The sequence below is a fragment of the Notolabrus celidotus genome, chromosome 20 (assembly GCF_009762535.1).
Source record: "Notolabrus celidotus isolate fNotCel1 chromosome 20, fNotCel1.pri, whole genome shotgun sequence".
Classification (NCBI taxonomy): Eukaryota; Metazoa; Chordata; class Actinopteri; order Labriformes; family Labridae; genus Notolabrus; species Notolabrus celidotus.
Genome location: NC_048291.1, coordinates 26644264 through 26664233, shown reverse-complemented (window position 1 = coordinate 26664233; position 19970 = coordinate 26644264). Strand labels below are relative to the sequence as shown.

Below are 19970 nucleotides of genomic sequence, written 5' to 3'. Positions count from 1 at the left end.
AGAATTCTAGAATTCCTCCTGTAATCTTAAAATTCTAGAATTCTAGCAGTAATCTCAAAATTCTAGAATTCTAGCAGTAATCTCAAAATTCTAGAATTCTGGCTGTAATCTCAAAATTCTAGAATTCTGGCTGTAATCTTAAAATTGTACAATTCTAGCTGTAATCTCAGAATTCTGGAATTCTAGCAGTAATCTCAAAATTCTAGAATTCTAGCAGTAATCTCAAAATTCTAGAATTCTGACTGTAATCTCAAAATTCTAGAATTCTGTCTGTAATCTTAAAATTGTACAATTCTGACTGTAATCTCAGAATTCTGGAATTCTCCCTGTGATCTCAGAATTCTAGAATTCTGGCTGTAATCTTAAAATTCTAGAATTCTAGCTGTAATCTCAGAATTCTGGAATTCTAGCTGTAATCACAAAATTCTAGAATTCTGACTTTAATCTCAAAATTCTAGAATTCTGGCTGTAATCTTAAAATTGTACAATTCTGACTGTAATCTCAGAATTCTGGAATTCTAGCAGTAATCTCAAAATTCTAGAATTCTAGCAGTAATCTCAGAATTCTGGAATTCTAGCTGTAATCTCAAAATTCTAGAATTCTAGCAGTAATCTTAAAATTCTAGAATTCTGACTGTAATCTCAAAATTCTAGAATTCTGACTGTAATCTCAGAATTTATTTCAAAATTCTAGAATTTTTTTTCTTTTCTTATACAACAGATTTTTATTTTTTTTCAGAATTCTGACTTTGATCTCAGATTTTCTTTCTTTATTGGTCTTACCTCCAAAAATGTAACTTTTTTTAGTAGCCCTCATCTTCTTTTGTACTAATGTAACATACACTATGTCCACTTCTAATCAACAGTTGATGGTTTCTTACAATGAATTAAAATCCAAATGATTTTAAGGTAGAATATCTCAAAGATCTCTGAAGTGATGCTCTTTCTTACCGTTCATCTGTATGAATATAATAACCAAACAGAGGATGGAGAATATGGAGCAGCAGTCAGAGGTAACCAGCCTCTGATGTCTCTGGTACACAGATTTGCAAAGCAGTGATTTGGACTTCCTAATGATAACATCACTTCAACATCTGTTTTATCTCACACCTAAAGTTTTCAAGGGTTTCATTCGATTGTTCTGAGAAATTCAGTCTGTCTTTAGTTATTTTTCATGTGTAATGTTGGAAATTCTGAGCCACATGACGTATCGCACAAAGGAATGAATGAAGAGATGATTGATCCGTGCTGCTGAGAAGATGAGCAGGAACATTTGAGACATATTTTGTGAAAACGTTGAGATGAAACTTTAAATGGTCATTTGTTCAATTATCAATGAGACTCATTCATTGTTTTGACTGTTTGGATGTAATGTGACGTGCTCATCCTGGTGACAGATGTGGATGATGTATGTATAAGTGCTGTAAGTCTTATTTTAATCAGTCATGTCGATGATTTCTGAACTCCTTCCAGATGACTTCCTGTGCAGTGACCAGGGAGGAATGTGATGATGAATCCTCCAATCTAAACAACTTCTTTAAAAGCACGATGAGGCGTGTGTGTTAGTGTGACTAAAAGGTGAATCAGATGGTCTTAAGTTTAATGAATTGGTGCTGTCTCTTACCTTAAACCTTCTCTCTGTCTAAGAAAGAAAAAGAGCTCCTCATTTCTGCATTGTGTTTTATGTGTTTGCACATTTGTACTTGTCACTATTATGGGATTTGAGATGTACCGTGCTTTTATTGTGAAGCCCTCAGAGGCAGCCAGTGATTTTGAAGCTTTGCAAATAAATCTGAACTCAACCTGACCAGAAGCTGCACTTTCTGTCTGCAGAGTGTGTGTTCAGCTGTAAGGAGCTCTGCATGCGATGAGTGATGCCTGCCTCTAGATGTCAGAGTGTGTTCTCATACTGCTCCACTGACCACACAGAGACCTGAACATCTGTCTCACTTCTGCTGCCTGTGGATTTCATTTACAGTAACATGACACAAAAGACTTCAGAGTAACTGAACGCACCATTTCTCTGCTTCAAATGATGATGTTCATTTGTTTGATACAATCCAGATGACTTACGTTATTTTCATTCTGCGCTGTAATGAAAAAAAAGAGTTCAGTTTCTGGGACGTGGAGGAAATGATATCAACCGGGTAAATTGGTTGCAGATTACCTTAAAACCAGTGAATTAACTGGATTATTGTAGGCTGATTATTTTGAGCTGTTAGCAAATAAAACATGTAATGTGATATGGTACGGTGTTACCATTAAGAAAATGTTGCACATTTGGTAGCCAAGTTTCTTTCAATGCAAAGTCATTTTTAGTGCATGAACCATAAACAGGAGGCCAAAAAAGGAACATTTTCAGATTTAGTCCAAGTCTCAGGGGAAGAAAAAGCATACAAGTTTGCTTCAAAGTTTTAGTCAGAGTGTAAATCTGTGAAGCAACATTTCAGCTGCATAATGATACCTCTCTGTGCTGTCCTTACACACACGCTCAAACCCGAGCATTGAATGATGGACACACACGCCTGACTGGATCTCGTCTGCCAGCGCTGCACTGCACTTTTGCGGCGGTCCCTCTCTGCGCCTGTGGTGACAGGTGCACTGCACAAACATTCAGGTCATTGCACTCTGGATGAGTTAGAGTTGATCAGCGCGGTGGGGAAGAAGCACGGGGGCAGCGACAGTTTGTAACCGCAGATAAATAACACCGCGCTCCTCAACTATTAGAGCAGTTGCAGGAATGCCTTGCTTGTATTTGGACGTACGGATTAGACGTACAGTTAGAGCTGGGAGATATTGAAAAAGATGTTATCACAATAAATATCAAATAATTCTTTCAGATCATTTTAAAGGCAGATTTTTATCTCCTGAGGGAAAGTTGAAGACGGTTTGTTTGCATGTATCTTGGATTCAGTCGTCCAGTAAATCACCCAAGTATCTTAACTAATGAAGTTTAGTGTCCTTTCTTGTCGAGCATGTTGTCACTCTGCTTTAAGTTGGTAGGTTTTGAGTTATCTTCCATGTTGCTGTCGCTCAATTCCGCTGTGTTTACATTCCACTCCAAATGTCTTTAAGCCCCGCCTACCTCTCACCCTGCGACATGATTGGCTGTTCCATGCCGACTTCTTCTGTTTAATGTAGGATGGGAACTAGCGTTTAAAACACACTAGCGCCCCTTTAAATATATCAACGTTATATCCTACATTTGTTTTATTTATATTGAGAAAAATAAGTTATCATTATTGTTTTATCGCCCAGCCCTACATACAATAGAGGAAAATATTTGAGCCCACAGCCTTCATTTTATTCTTGTCTTGTCTTGTTGACAGAGACACTACTGACTTTTTTCAGATTTTTTATTATTGATAATATTTTAAAGGTGACATATCATGCAGAATTGACTTTTTAATGGTTCTTTACCTGAAATATGTGTCCCTGTCTACAAACCCCCCGAGAATGAAAAAAATCCATTCTGCCCCTGTTCTGATTTCTCCACCTTTCTGTAAATGTGTGTGAAACCAGCCGTTTCAGACTTCCGTGTTTTTGTTACGTAACAACAATATCCGGTCTGTAACAGGAAGTCAGAGCTCGGAGCTTGTTCAGCCAATAGACTGTATAAAATACAACTCAACCCCTCCTCCGTTTTTCATTCCCTGCACACATGTGTGCTAACAAGGAGCTTAGGAGGGAGGCATGCTAGTTGTAGGCTGTCTTAATAAACACAAAGGTCGGTTTTACTCCCCACGTCTGCAGATTTGAAGATCTAGAGGATGATTTGTATTTGTCATGGATAAGTGCTAGCGCTAGTTAGCATAGCCACATAGCTACATGTTCATAGCTGTAGCTGTAGCTGTAGCTGTAGCTGTAGCTGTAGCTGTGTACCAAGACACACGTCGACATACTGACAAATAAAACAACAAGAAACACTAAATCTGTGACCAATCCTTCAGAAAGGTCCTGCAGCCTTTCTGGTAGAGGTCGGTTTTACTCCCCACGTCTGCAGATTTGAAGATCTAGTGGATGATTTTTATTTATCATGGATAAGTGCTAGCGCTAGTTAGCATAGCCACATAGCTACATGTTAGTAGCTGTGTACCAAGACACACGTCGACATACTGACAAATAAAACAACAAGAAACACTAAATCTCTGACCAATCCTTCAGAAAGGTCCTGCTACAGGCGCCTCTCCGTCAGGATCAGATTCAGAGGGTTGAAGTAACGTGATCTCTGAGCAGCCGTGTATATTCAGCCAACATGTAAACATTAGATCAACGTGCTGGAGAGCCGAGGGCACATCCACTTCCTGAGGGGGCGTGGTCAGAGAGAAAACAGAGTGTTCTGAGGAGGACTGAAGAAGAGGGTTTTTCAGGCAGACCAAAATCTGATTTCAAAGTGTTTTTTTGAGCATAAACTTTAAAGACATGTTTTGGGGACCTCTTAGACCAATATATATTGATGAAAAAAGCGTGATATGTCACCTTTAATAGCTCATCTTCATGACTCAGGATTCCTTTATTATCATTCCAAAAAACAGAGATGCACGCAGATCGCAATAACGCCCATGGCTGATTTACAAAGCTCAGATAAATTAGTAAGCAGGTGTGAATAAATATATAAAAATTACATTAATACTAGATACCAAAATAATTCTGCACAGTCATGATTAAATAATAATATTGCACATTTTCTGTGCACTCCACAGAAAAACTAAATACTGTTGCTCCATCTTAATCTCTGTATATTTTCACCGTTACGTTCTGATTATGTTACAAATCTTATGCTTTGTTGTTAACCTCTGTAAGTTTGGAAGCAGTTTTAAAAATATGTGCAGATCAAACATAATTTCACTCCTGAATTATCTGTAACATCTCCTTTATCTAGAAGCCAAAGATCTTTGTTGCACTTAAGATCCGGTGTTCTTCCTCTGTTTGTTGAGGACGGTCGATTCAAAAACATCCCAGAAGAAAACAGACTTTGTGAGTTGTGTGATTTGAATGAAGTGGAAAATAAGTCCCATTGTCTTTTGTACCGTACAAACTATGACGACCTCAGAGATTTATTGTTTCATGGTATTGTTGCACAAAGCCTGACATACTGCGGTGGACGGATGTGCAACAGCAAGAATGGTTATTTCATTTTGATGTTTTTAAGTTCGATAATTTTGTCTCAAAAGCTGGAAAAGAAGAAAGATAGTCTCTTTAAGAAGTGTCCATGTTTAAATGTTCTTCCTCTGTTTCCTGATGAATGAACATGCTCTGCATCAAACTGATTTCAAACTTGTTTTAGAAAGAAAATGAAAAGAAAGGAAGAAAAAAAGAAGGGTATAAAAATAATCAAAACTAAGATTAAAAAATACATAAATAAATATATTTCTATCCTTTTTTAAAATATATTTTACTTTCTAATATTGTATGGGTGGAGGGTCACAAAATTCAAAACAAAATGTTATGTTAAAAAGGTTTGAACCTGTAAGAAATGTACCTCATGTATGTATAATATTGGCACAATAAAGTATTAAAAAATAATAATAAATAAAAGTTGGTTTAGAGCTAGATTAAGATCTCATCACTGAAATCATTAAAGAAGAGGAATGGAAATGTGTCTTTTCTCTGATTTAATCTTCTATTTTCTTGAAATGGTATAATTGGTGCTTCTATGTTGTTTGAAAAGAGTTGTTAAAGATCAGTTTTCTCTCATGCAATTCAAATCTTTAAAGGAAATCAAAGATATTTTAATGGATTTGTTTGGAAATAAAAACCGTTTGTTGTTTTGTGTGTCAGTGAATCCTCAGTGAGTCACTGTTTATGTCTCATCAGTGTATACATCTGCAGCGGTGCTGGTTTCAAACTTTCTTTGTTCTGCAGCTGAAAACGACCTCAGAGGGAAGTGTCAGGTTTTTTTAGAGCGGGTGATGCACCTCTTGACCTCCACAACACACACACACACACACACACTGAAACACACACACATGCACGCTCTTGATCGAGATGATGATAGCTGCAGTGATTAAATTCCTGACCCCCCTGTCGCCTCAGATGGTGTGATATCCTCATGTCATGTAGCTCTCTGTCATGCTACAGGACAGATTAGTGTTCCTCTGCACACAGACACTCTCAGATAAAACAGCAGCACACATTTCAATTCCTCATATTTTTAGACATCAGCACAGATTGTTAGATTTCCGGTAGGTGCTGTCCCTCTTCACCTTCTCCTCTACCTAACTTTGGATGTCCCCCGCTGACGTGCAGCGAGCATAAACCAACGTCAGCACTGCTTTCAATTACCCACGGTGCCCTTATGCTGTCTGGGAAGAATGAAAAGGATTGACGTCTTTCTGGCCATCTGCCGCTCTACGATTCCTCTCCCATCCCTCGCTCTCTCCCGCCTCGCCCATCTCTAACTCTTCTTTGAGCGGATTAAGTGTGTTGGAATCTCTGTGTGTCGTTGTCTCATCAGTGTGTAAGCGTGCTTTCCGTCTGTGTGTTTGTTGTAAATCTTCCATCCAGTAATATCTTTGTCTGCGTCTTTAGTCACCAAACACTGACGCGTGTCCCCTTTCGAGTGCAAATCCCTCCGCAGATTACACACGTTACTTACCCGGCAGAGTAAACACCAATGAACTGCGGCTATTTTAAATAAATCTCTAAGATTTTATTACATACAATATACACACGACCTGGATCTGTGATTCTGAGTCAAGACTTTAGGATGCAGGGAGGCAGTTGATTAAATCACATTCAGAATGAAAGGCAATCCAGCCGGGAAGAAGATGAAGTTATTTTACAGCAAATCAAGAATTCAAGAATGAAACATGACAGTGAAAGTGAGATTTAAACATACCACGAAATTAAAACAGCTTAATGCAGGGGTGTCAAACATGCGGCCCGCGGGCCAAAACCGGCCCGCCAGAGGTTGCAATCCGGCCCACGGAACGACTTTGTAAAGTGAAAAAATTACAGATTAGACATTAAAGCTGCTGTGAGGAACTTTTAGCTTGTATCGATTCTGGTGCCCCCTTGTGGACAAAGCGATACCTCTTATCTCTTGTCCTATACATGCAAAAGTAGTGTTTTCAACAAAAACCTCATCCTGTTGTCTTTTAACAGTCAACTTTATCAGGCAATGTGATTATTTTCCATGAAAACAGTCAAATAAAGGCTGTTTCTGAGTGAGATGTCCATCATCTGGTCTGACACCTACCCCCTCAGGGCGGTTTCAGGCATTAAAAATGACAACAGAGAAGGTGCCAGTGTTGCCGCTGATGGTCTTGTTTGCTATTTAAGGCCATAAAGAGGCATCGGTATCATTTTCAGTCTGTTTCTCAGCCAGTTAAAAACTCCTCACAGGGCCTTTAACTGCAAATTTTCAATGAAAGTAACTACTATTTTAAATTTGTCCTCTGAGGGTTGCATACAATCATAGTGCTGATGGAGCGCACCTGAACAGCACTTTTTCCCGGGACTTTTTTCTCAAAGTGAGAAAATAGATGACTTGCTGTTTGCATAATCCGGTTGAGATTCATTAAGTCTTTTTAGAGCACTATAAGATGATCCACTAACTACAAACACTAGCACAACACCCCTGCATACAACACTGTCCAGCAAGCAAACAGTTCCTTTCAGAGCTGAGGGGTCCAGGATAGCCAACTTTACCTTCTTCATTATTATAATCTCTCTGTTCTTTTGCAGTAAAAATGACACTCTGTGTGTCAGGTGAATTGATAACTTGTTTGGTGTGTTTGCAGCAGGTTTCAGTGCTTAAAGAGTAAAATGTTCTGCCCCACTATGAGACTCATCATGGAGAACTGTTTTTGTAGAAAGATAGTTGATTACATTTTCAGCACATACTTGTACTATTTTGCACTAAAACAAAGGGAAAAATGTAAAGTTGTCGTTATTTATAGGTTATTATGTTATGATTTTACTGGTCCGGCCCACTTCAGATCAGCTTGGGCTGTGTGTGGCCCCTGAACTGAAATGAGTTTGACACCCCTGGCTTAATGCCTATAATGCATCATTTCAGACATCAGACCACGACGAGAAAATACAAACCATGAATAATATCAACAATATTAACATCGAGCAACCGCGGTCAGGAGAGAGAAGAGGTGGAGGGGGAGGAAATGTAAAAAGGTAAGGAGTAAAAAATTACATCTGCTGGTTTTATAGTTTAAATAAAGCTAACCTGTTTATTCTTGAGGTTATATATCACTGGTTAGCTTGTTAGCTTAGCCCAAAGGCCTTACAGACAGGCTCATAAATCTGCCTCACTGTGCTTCTAAAGGCTGATTTATACTTCTGTGTTGAATCAACGGCGTACCCTACGCCGGGGGTCCGCGTAGCTCCCGTACCTACGCCGAGGCCTACGCACGTAGCTGACGTGCACCTCCTCCAAAATGTAACTCCCCGTAGAGCCGACGCGGACCTCAAGCTCTGTGATTGGTCCGCTCGGCGGCTTTGTCTTTCCCGCATTTAAAGCACTTCCGGGATCCCGGACATCGGCCGCACATCGTCCGTGTATTTCCTCTCCTCCTCTCTATTCTTCATGTAATCATGTCTGTATGATAAACAGCAACATGTATCAGCTGTAGATTAACAGAACACGCTCTGAATCGCTGTGGAAAAGTAAACAGAGATCGTAGCGGGACCGGAAGCAGGCGGCCGACTATCAGAGAGACCACACTGCCCTCAGGCGTTTCGGCGGAGAATAGCTGCGCGACACGGACACACCGACGCACAAGTATGTCGGGCTCATGTCCGCGTCAGCCCCTGCTGCGTAGGGGAGACGCAGAAGTATAAATCAGCCTTAACGCTTACTACTAAACATAGTGACCTCTGTTTGATTAATGTGAAGAAAAACCAAAGAGTGAAAGTTGTTTTCAAGTTTCTGGACACTTTGTTGCCAAGAAATGTACGGTGGTCAGTTTTACACTTTGGTTTTTGTGTGTTTTAAACAAACAAGGCTTCACATGTTTGTTAGTTAGCTTTAGCGTTGTAGGTGGGTGGATTTCATCAGTCAGAAACTTTGTGTGTGAAATTGTACAAACTTTTTTCTTCATCAAACTCTCAACAAGAACACAAATAAGCTCTGCAGCTTCTCCTGTGAGTTGAATATTTTCACTACCGGTCAGGAAAGTAGAACAAAGGTAAGGGATCAACTAAAGTCAGGGTTTCTGTCAGTGTATTGGAAGCCTAGTGGACCGAACTGAATAACTTAAGCAACGTTCCCAGAAGGGTGAAAGAGGACGACAGGGTCGGACACTCATCAGTTTGAAGCTCATCATACGTTGGGTAAAATGGAAACAAAAGCAGCAAGTTGGACATCTGATCTCTCCACCTTCATTGTGCGTAGACTGACGTTCATTTCTTAATCCTTTTGACTACCAAAATCTACGTTAACCTAGCTCGCCACATTTACAAACAACCGCCTTTCAAATGAAAGTTGTGTCTCTGAGTAGAGTGTTTGTAAAAACAGATTTGATGGTTGGCAAATCCTTTAAAGGTGACATATCATGCAAAATGGACTTTTTAATGGTTCTCTACCCGAAATATGTGTCCCTGTCTACAAACCCCCCGAGAATGAATCCATTCTGCCCCTGTTCTGATTTCTCCACCTTTCTATAAATGTGTGTAAAACGAGCCGTTTCAGACTTCCGTGTTTTTGTTACGTAACAACAATATCCGGTCTGTCACGGAGTCAGAGCTCGGAGCTCGTTCAGCCCATAGACTGTATAAAATAATACTGAATCCCTCCCCCGTTTTTCATTACCTGCACAAATGTGTGCTAACAAGGAGCTTAGGAGGGAGGCATGCTAGTTGTAGGCTGTCTTAATAAACTCAAAGGTCGGTTTTACTCCCCACGTCTGCAGATTTGAAGATCTAGTGGATGATTTTTATTTATCATGGATAAGTGCTAGCGCTAGTTAGCATCGCTACATAGCTACATGTTGTAGCTGTAGCTGTGTACCAAGACACACGTCGACATACTGACAAATAAAACAACAAGAAACACTAAATCTGTGACCAATCCTTCAGAAAAGGTCCTGCTGCCTTTCTGGTAGAGGTCGGTTTTACTCCCCACGTCTGCAGATTTGAAGATCTAGTGGATGATTTTTATTTATCATGGATAAGTGCTAGCGCTAGTTAGCATAGCCACATAGCTACATGTTCGTAGCTGTGTACCAAGACACACGTCGACATACTGACAAATAAAACAACAAGAAACACTAAATCTGTGACCAATGGTTCAGAAAGGTCCTGCTGCAGGCGCCTCTCCATCAGGATCAGATTCTGGATCAGATTCAGAGGGTTGAAGTAACGTGATCTCTGAGCAGCCGTGTATATTCAGCCAACATGTAAACATTAGATCAACGAGCTGGAGAGCCGAGGCCACACCCACTTCCTGAGGGGGCGTGGTCAGAGAGAAAACAGAGTGTTCTGAGGAGGACTGAAGAAGAGGGTTCTTCAGGCAGACCAAAATCTGATTTCAAAGTGTTTTTTTGAGCATAAACTTTAAAGACATGTTCTGGGGACCTCTTAGACCAATATATATTGATGAAAAAAGCGTGATATGTCACCTTTAAAACCTGATATTTAATTGGAAGGAGTGCAAAGACTGCAAAGATCAAATGTTGAAACTGAAAAATTGTATTGTTTTATGAAAACTACTTTATATGTTCATTTTAAATTTGATGCCAGCAACACGTTTAAAAAAACAGCTCCCAGCTAAAGAGGTCAATGATCGACAGGTGAGTCACATGACTGGGTTTAAAAAGGACTCTCCAGAGAGGCGGAGTCTCTCAGAAGGAAAGAGGGGAAGAGGTTCACCACTCTGTGAGAGACTGCGTGAGCAAACAGTTCAACAGTTTCACAATAAAGTGGATTTCATCGTCTACAGGACATAATATCATTAAGATTCAAATAATCTGGAAACATCTCTGTGCAAAATGGACAAGGACTAGATAGACCTGATCGTCAGGGCCTTTCTGCATTAAAAAGAGACAAGACTCTGTAGTGGAAGTCACTGCATGGACTCCAAATAACTTCCAAAAACCATTGTTCTTGAATACAGTTGTTGCATCCACATATGCAAGTCAAAACTGTAGCATGCAAAGATGAATATGATCCAGAAATGCATTTTAAGATGGACCGAAGTTAAGTGGAAAACTGTCCTGAGACATTCTTTATGGAGCTCATGGACTCAGCTTCCATTTGTGATAGTAGGAGGATGCTTAAGTGTCCATTGAATGGGTAGCTTACACATCTGTGAAGGCTCCATTAATGTTGAACCATACATAAAGGTTTAGGAGCAACATGTGCAAACCACATTCTGCATGTATTACAACAGCATGGCTCTGTAGGAGAAGAGTGCAGGTGCTAACGTTTGCAGAGTGTTAAAAGAAGAAGGGATGCAAGACAATGGTGCTCACGCCCTCGTCCCAACCTTTTTAAAACATGTTGCTGGCATCAAAATTAAGATGATTTTTCAGTTGCATCATTTCATATGTTGTCTTTGTGCTTGTTTCAATTAGATTTAGGCTTTAAATGATTTGCAAACCATCAAGATCTGTTTCTTTTTACACTTCACAAACTGTTCCAACTTTTTTAAAAATGTGGGTTGTTCACTGATCAGCCATACGATTATGACCACTGACAGCTGAAGTGAATACAGTTATATCTTTACAATGGCACCTGTGGGATGTGCTGGACCACCAAGTCCAATGCATGGAGACCCCACCTCTGATCTGCTGCTGACGTTTTCGTGATACCACAGCACACTTTTATTTGTCCAGAGGAGTCCATGTCTTTGGCCCTGACCTGACGACGACACAACAGGTGGTGGTCATAATGTTTGGCTGCTTGGACGGCTAACTTTCGCAGAGTTAGTCGAACCCTGAACCAACAAACCTTCCCTCAACATACTTATTACAGGGTTTCACAACTTCACTGACAGAAACCCTGAACTCAGGAACTCAGGGTGTTTCAGCAGGCGAGTAAGAAGGGGACTCAACACATCCTTTTCAACAGAGAGCAAAATCAGAGCATCTCTCCCATCAGCCAGGTTGAGTAAGTTCAGACGTACAGGAAATATTCAAGTTTGGGAAGGAAAGACAAATCAAGACAATAAGGAGTTATAAAAAGTAAAGACGAGTAAACTAAAGGGATAACACTCTCTGTTAAAGCCCTTGTTCAGTGGAAGCTAAACGGCCGTAGAGCCTGGATTTAACATCTTTGCTTAATCAAGCTCAAAGTGAGCCTTCCCTTCTCTTATTTAACAGTTCTGTTTATCAGGAGCGGTGGACCCAAAGACATCGAAGAAGTAGAAATGTGACCACTCAGAAATCCTCTGTGGACTTCGGTCGGCATCTTGCAGAAAAGTGGAGCAGCGTGTGAAACAGGAGCCGACTGATGTGCGAAGCTTCCTGGTGGTAATATCCAATCACGGCAGGTCACCCGGCGGGACGGTATGCCTTCGATCATAAGCGGTGTCGTCGCTCTCCTCGCCGTCGCTCACTTCATCCAGAACTCTTTCTCTCTCCTCGTCTTCTGTTTCACTCTCTCGCCTCAGCCGCTCTCGTTCCCGGTCTCTCTCTCTGTAGGAGCGAGGCATCGTGGCAATCTGAGGAGGCAAGGACGAACACATGGGAGCGTGTAGACCATGTTCAACATGAGGTACAACTGCTAAATATGAACGCAGGGTTTGCTCTCTATCTGAGAACATGGTTGAAAAAAGGTTGATGATGAATCTTCACCAAGAGTCACAGCTCCTAAATCAAAGCAGAGATGATGCTGAGGAGAGGGGTGGTTACCTGGTTGTCATGGCTGGGCAGGGCGCAGTAGCCCGGCTCCGTCCTGTGGAGGAGGCGTGGTGAATGAGTACGGAAAGGTCTCGGGGAGTGGGAGCACACGGAGCGCGGAGAGGGAGAGCGAATGGAGCGGGGTGAGGGAGACCGGGCAGAACGGGCGGGCGAGTAAGTGATGGAGGCGGACTGGGGGATAACATGGCTGTGGTGGTTTTGTTTGGGCGGGCGAGGGGAGCGAGGCGGCAGCTCGGGCGGTTTGAGAGGCTCCATCAGGTCCATCTCTGTGAGGATGGGGGGCGGAGGGATGAAATCGAGCTCCTCCTCCTCCGGGTGGAGCAGCTGCATTTCGGCCGCGTCGAGCTCGCCGAGCTCCACTCTAGACAAGTGGGCCACGATGCCGGCGCCGAACGAGTCACCCACCACATTGATGGAGGTGCGCATTCTGTCACTGCGTGGACAAACAGTATCAGGGTAAGGAACAACACCCTGCACACACACACACACACACACTCTCCACCAATCAGACACCTGACTCACAGCAGCCAGTCGACAGCGATGAGCAGACTGATGTCCTGAGTGGGAAGGCCGACGGCGGTCAGGATGAGCAGCATGGTAACCAGTCCGGCACTGGGAATACTGGCAGCTCCAACACTGGCCAGGGTGGCAGTCATACTTTAGAGGAAAAGAAAACAACACAGACGTTTTCAGTGAGGACTTGAAACAACAGAATCCCCGCTGACAGAGAAGTCCCCAAACCCTCACAGTTATTGTTTTGTTGAATGTTGTTCTTAAACTCAGGCAAAGAATGAAGGACTGAATGCAGAAGGACGAGAACAAACCAGTCACACAGAAACATTTCAAACTGCTGTTCATTGTGTAAGAGAGTTAAAACAACTATCAAGAACTACCAGGCCGCTTCATAAGGGCCTGTGTCCACTAACGGCTTCAGCTGTTTTTTGCTGCTGCACTCACAGCGACCAAAAACAAGAAGAAGCAGGACTTCCAATATCAACATCGTCAAAATCAACACTAGAGGAGAAACTCTGCATGGTTTATCTCATGCACTCAGACTTGCTCCCCATGCTTTAATAAGATTTGTACCTTGTTTTTACATTTTCTTCGTATAACTTCCTGATTAAAACAGACTTAATGGTGTAACAGGAGTGCCACAAGACAACTTTCATAACCTTGAAACAGTAAGCGTTAATGTGACGTGCTCTGATGCTGAGGTTGAAGGTGCTGCCAGTGCAGAAAAAAGCCATGAATGGACACAGGCCCTTATCTGGTCAGTGGAACCATTTCTTTAGTTTTTATCTATTGTTGACATGTATTCTCTGTGGCAGCTCAGTGCCTTGCTCAAGGGCAAGGACAGGATCATTTGGATGCTGTTATTTTATGATCTTTCCATTCTTTATAGACACTGCACCCAAATGATTACAGCTTTTATGGCATCTGGAGTCTAACTGTAAACATTAATTGATCAATTTATCTGATTTACTGTGCAATGCATTCTAGGTTCAACACCTATAATTTAACAGGGGTGGTCCTGCTGTTTCTGGAGCTCTGAAAACAAGCTTTAACTCCTATCAACACAAGGAATTGTTTACTTCCCAATTCTTTATCCTAAAATAACCTGAAACCATGTTTTCATTCAAGGAACCTCATTAGAGACCAGGAACCTGTGGAGAAATTCCACTGGAGGGACCAAGTACAAAACCCAACTCCATCTTATTAGGACACAGCATTCATCACTGTCTTCCTGTCCCATTAAAGTTACTAACCATAGACCTTTCTGGAGTCCCTGAGCTCCCTTGTCCCGTAGGTTCCTCTGGATCTCTGCTGCTGTGGATGTGACTCCAGCTGCTACTACTACTATCTCTCTCTTCATCTCCCTCTATCCCTCTCTCCAACACGGTCTCAGCAGATGTGTGTCTAACATGAGTCTGGTCCTGCTGGAGGTTTCTGCCTGTTAAAGGAAGTTTGTCCTTGCCACTGTAACTTGCTAAATGCTGCAAAGTGCTCTGCTCATGGTGGATTAAGATGAGATCAGACTGAGTCCTCTCTGTAAAATGGGACTGGATCTGATCCCGGACTTGATGTTTGGTCTTTGCTAATAATAGAACATAGAGTACGGTCTGGACCTGCTCTGTTTGGAAAGAGTCTGAGGAGAACATTTGTTGTGATTTGGTGCTTTATAAATAAAGATTGATTGATTGACACATTTGATGATATATGTGTTCATTTAGGAATTCTAATGCATGCTGCAAAAACCTGGCAGATGCATTGTTGAAAGAATGGGTCTTGCTAAAGGAGATAAACTGTGCATGTTTTTTTTTCTCTGCCAGTGATGTTGGCAAAGCTGATACTGGAAATCCCGCCCCTTCTTGACTTCCATCTGACGCTAAACGCCTCGAGGCCAAAGAAAGGATCAGAAACCCCTGCATCGTTCAGAACAGGTTTCTATGCTAACTCCGGATGAATCTGCCAGCTGCTTTATTTGTTGTGCTATCTTGTGGCGCCACTAAACTGCAAGCGGTCGCAGACAGTGACTGTACATATGACTGTTTTGACAATGATTGGAAAGAAACAGAAAAAAGTAAAGTGGTGGAGTTTTCAAAACATTGCTCTTAAATTGGTTCTGACAGAGGAAGGGAGGAATTCTTCGGGTCCAGCCTCTAAAACGTGGATCTGAATGTTCTGCGTGTTTAAATAAAACCCATGTGGCTTAGTTTCCTCAATAAACTAGAAATGCATTTATTGTTGTCTTGCATCAGAAAAACAAAAAGTTTCTCAAACATCAGAAACACTTATTTAATCCTATGCGCCAGTAAAGGTTATTTGGAAGCTTTGCAGGTGAGAAGATATCTAATCCGCTCTTAATTTATTGACTCCTTCAAATCTGAACGATCATTTTTACAGCTTCTGTCAAAGGTTCAGTCCGTCGTGGTTTCTGTAGAGGTTTTAAATGAACATTTTCTTTGTTGTACTTTCAATTTTTTCAAACTGAATCTCTTAATGAGTCCTTTCATCATGAAGACGTAAATCTTCAATGCTTAAAAGTGCTGCTAGTCGTGACATGTTCTGAAAACAATGATCAGTTCATGTTGCTCCCAGATGCAGCAGCTTGAACTCAACTGTAAGTCTGAATTTAGAGCTTTGTGTCACATCTCAATTGTTGTTCGTAGCGTTAATTACCCCCCACAGAGAGCGAGGGATTAAGTAGGACATTCGACAGATTTACACCAAACATGTGGATCGTGTTTAGGAACAATTTCCCCTCGGATGATGCAACATGTCATACCCAACCAAACTCTCGAAAATTAGATTGTGGAGCTAAGTGGGACACAGCCTCCGATGAGAGTCACACAATAAACAACTTCAGAGGGCTCAGCTTCGTTCATAACTAGCGGCCACAACATGCAGAGTCCGATCCAAGAAGACTGGATTCAATCAGACATGAATGTTTCTGTGGAACCTCAGAAATGAGAATCAAGAGCATCTTGATAGCTTAGTGGTTACAGGGCATGCCACGTATCCGCGATGCTGTGATGTTATTCCTCCTTCTCACAACTGAAGTGTAGAAAGAACAAGGTGAGAAGACTGAAGAATAATTCAACCACTCACTTTGAGGTTCTGCTTTCACATTTCACCGCCTCAGACCAAGAAAATGAGTGTTTACAAATTGCTTTTACTTTCATCTTTATTAGGATTACACTACCTCAGATTGAGTCAGAGATTAAAGCAACATTGAGGGTGTGAGATGTGAGAGCACAAAAAGATTAAGAAAATAATAACAAGACAGACGAGAAGTTGAGTGGAGAGATTAAAATGTGGTAAATGAAAGCCTGGTTTATGCTTCTGCATTGACTCTACACCGCTTGTAGGTAGTGTGAGTTTGATGCTGGTCCAATTGCCTGTTTCCGGTCCTGCTGGATTTCTGCTTGATGTCCACAGTGACCTCAGGTGAGTCAAAGGATAGTATGTTAAGTTGGAGCTGATAGGGGGAGTGGTCGGGCCGTCTGGGGGGGGGCAGGTGGGATTGGCCCTGCCGCCTCCGCCCTCCCTCCGCTCCGGCGCGCCGGTTGGTGGGCTCTGGTCCTGGTCCTGCCCGTCTGCCTGGCTGTCTGCTCCTGGTGCCGGGCCCCCTCGGCCCTGGTGGCTCCTTTGGCTCCGTCTTGGGGGGCTGTGGGGGCGGTGTTGTGGGGGTGTCCCTTGGGGGGGCTGCGGGATCTCTCCCCCCTCGCCCCCCTTTCCTCCTACTGGGTGACCTGGGGGTCGCCCTGGGTGCTCCGGCGGTACCTGCTTGCTTCCGGTCTGGGTCCTTGGTCTTGTTACACAAATAGAACACAGCACGGCGGCAACCCTCTGCGACCCAAGCTTCAGTAATGATTGTGGACACTAAGGGTTGCTTAATCATTAGTATCACCCCACGGATTTTCTTTTTGGCATCATGGTGAGATGGTCCCTCTCCATCTAAGTGTGTTAGGTCTCTCTCTCCTTCTCTCTCCCTGTCCCTTTGTATATCCTTATGTAATCTTTCTTTCACTTTCTCTTATTTTTTTTATTTTTTTTTGGCCCACCTAGGTGTGCACGCCCTCTTTTACAGAACATGATATTAGCTGCCAATAAAAGATAGGCCAGAGTTCTAAGAGGGATGGTGATGGTTGCATGCACACAGTCACAAGCACAGAAGAAAAAGGTTTTCTTTCTTTTCTTTTGCTGCAAGAATAAATTGCATTAATATTTGACAGTTTGTGACAAACATGACACAAACCAGAAATATATATGCAGACAAGAGGAAAGAAAAAAAAAAAAAAAAAAAAAGTTGGAGCTGATAAATGTCGCTGTTCATCATACAGTTATTTTTACAAAGAAGAAAAGAGAGGAGACATCGGAGGAGGTAAAATGTACGGTTGATGTAAGATGATTCCTGAAAGGTTGTTAATGCAGGAAATAGGATGCTGCACAGCCGACCAATCACAGGGCTTTTTGGAGGAGATGCACATCAGGCTACGTTCGACAAAGAAGTATAACACTAGACTTCCACCAGATCCCTGTCCGGTCCGTCTCCAATCAGCTGCGGTCTGCCGGACAGCTGGAGTCATGTGACCGAGGTTTTCCCACAATAATCACTGAATCAAGGATTCTCCTCCTCCTCCTCTCCTCATCCATGTTGTCTTCCTGGTCCTCTGAAAACCTCTGACCTGTTGACTCCAGGCCTGGCTCCGCTCATCATGACTTTGGTTTGTTGTTGTAGTTAAGTGAAATACGATCTGGTGATAACACAGAGTGTTTTATTCTGAAAATTAACCGGATGTTTTCATTTTGTTTTGGTGAAACCTGACTTCCTGTCCCGCTCCATCTGCTCTGTTGAGATTGATGCGTCATGCTCTGGCGTTCGGAGAAGTCTTGTGTATCTGATCCGGAGGGCTCTGACCTGCCGGATCAGAGACGCCAGAATGCATCCAGCGGATCCAGTGGAAGTTAACACATTGACTAGAATAAAATCCTATCAGATTCTGTTCCGTCACGGATCGGAGACGGACCGGACACAGATCTGGTGGAATTGAGTCAGTCCATCAGATAGAGTTTAGTAACACGGGACCACGTTTCAGTTTTACCTTCAATTTTCTAGAATCAGATCTTTCACCATAGTTTTTTATTCTTGGGCATGTTCTGGGTCTTAGCCAGGAGCTGAACAAGCTTCTGCACCCTTAAACCACCAGACGGTGCCCCGATCCTGCACCATGCTTAGCTGCAGAAGTGCCCGTGCACATCTCCTGTCTTCTGTCTTTCTGATGCACTGCAGACTTCCACTCTGTGAGCACATCTAAAGAGGGACTTTCAGTAACTCGAGGCAGGGGTTCAGACGAGCTGTAGCATGTCTTTATTTTGACAATGAGGGCGTTTGCATGCACGCCCGCTTCCTGGTAATGATTGTGGTTTTTGAAGTATCTTGGTTTTGTGTTACATGTAATCACACCCTGAGTTGTAACAACTTTTATGAGCTCTTGTTGTTGTTGTTGTTTTGAGACGCCTGTGCTACCTGGTGTACTTTATTAGAAAGCAATATACTGGATCATGCATCAGGTTTCTGAGACGTTGTTTGTTGATGCAGGACTTAATGGATTGCAAGAAATTTAAGACACCACCGCACACAGAGGATCATCTCATGACACATGTTAACATTTTCCCTGAGTGAGATCAAAGCGGGCGTTAAAGTTACTTAGTGTATACATGTGGTTAGGGCCTGTGTCCACTAACTGCATCTACTTTCTGTAGAAACCCAAGACAGCTTTGAAGCACTCAGTGTCATAAGTTCAAAAGCTCCTGCAGCATCGCCAGTTTCATGTCTCTCACAGCGCCCTGATAAGTGATGATAAGGATCCATGGACCTGTCTGGAGTCCCTGAGCTCCCTTGTCTCGTAGGTTCCTCTGAGCTGCCGTAGACGTCCTCCTGCTGTGGACGTTCCAGACTCCAGCTGATACAGATGTGCTGGACTCAAGCGGCAACAGCTACTACTACTTGTCTCATCACTATCACCGCTCCTTCTCTCTCTTATTCCCCTCTATCCCTCTTTCCAGACCCAACTAGGTCTCAGCAGATGTGTGTCTCACATGAGTCTGGTCCTGCTCAAGGTTTCTGCCTGTTAAAGGAAGTTTATCCTCGCTGCTGTAACTAGCTAAATACTGCAGGGTTCAATGCTCATGGTGGATTAAGGTGGGGTCAGACTGAATCTTACCCTGTCTTGGTTTTTGGGTCTCTGTTCATAATTTGACATAGAGTGGTCTAGACCTGCTCTGTTTGTAAAAGTGTCTTGAGATAATGTTTGTTGTGATTTGGTGCAATACAAATAAAGATTGATTGATTGATTGATTGATTGATTGATTGATTGATTGATTGATTGATTGATTGATTGATTGATTGATTGATTGATTGATTGATTGACTGATTGATCACGCCTCACCTGACAGTGATGATCTGTCCACCGTCCAGAGAGATGTCATTCATCTGGGCAATAAAGATGGCTGCCACGGCCTCATACAGCGCAGTGCCGTCCATGTTAATGGTGGCCCCTATGGGAAGCACAAAGCGAGTCACACGCTTGTCGATCTTGAGATTCTCCTCCAGGCAGCGGAAGGTGACGGGTAACGTTCCTGCGCTGC

At 42.5% G+C, this 19970-nt stretch overlaps 1 protein-coding gene across 1 annotated transcript in view; it reads right to left on the bottom strand.

The window, feature by feature from the left end:
• Window positions 1–11438: 11438 nt before the first annotated feature.
• Window positions 11439–19970, bottom strand: part of slc1a9 (solute carrier family 1 member 9) — a 28230-nt gene continuing 19698 nt past the window's right edge. Inside the window, exons 8-11 of the mRNA XM_034711839.1 lie at window positions 19772–19966; window positions 13341–13475; window positions 12810–13251; window positions 11439–12619 (exon numbers count right to left, since the gene is read on the bottom strand). Coding sequence (XP_034567730.1) covers window positions 12440–12619; window positions 12810–13251; window positions 13341–13475; window positions 19772–19966 — 952 coding nt within the window. The 3' untranslated portion in view covers window positions 11439–12439. The remainder of the gene's footprint in view (window positions 12620–12809; window positions 13252–13340; window positions 13476–19771; window positions 19967–19970) is intronic.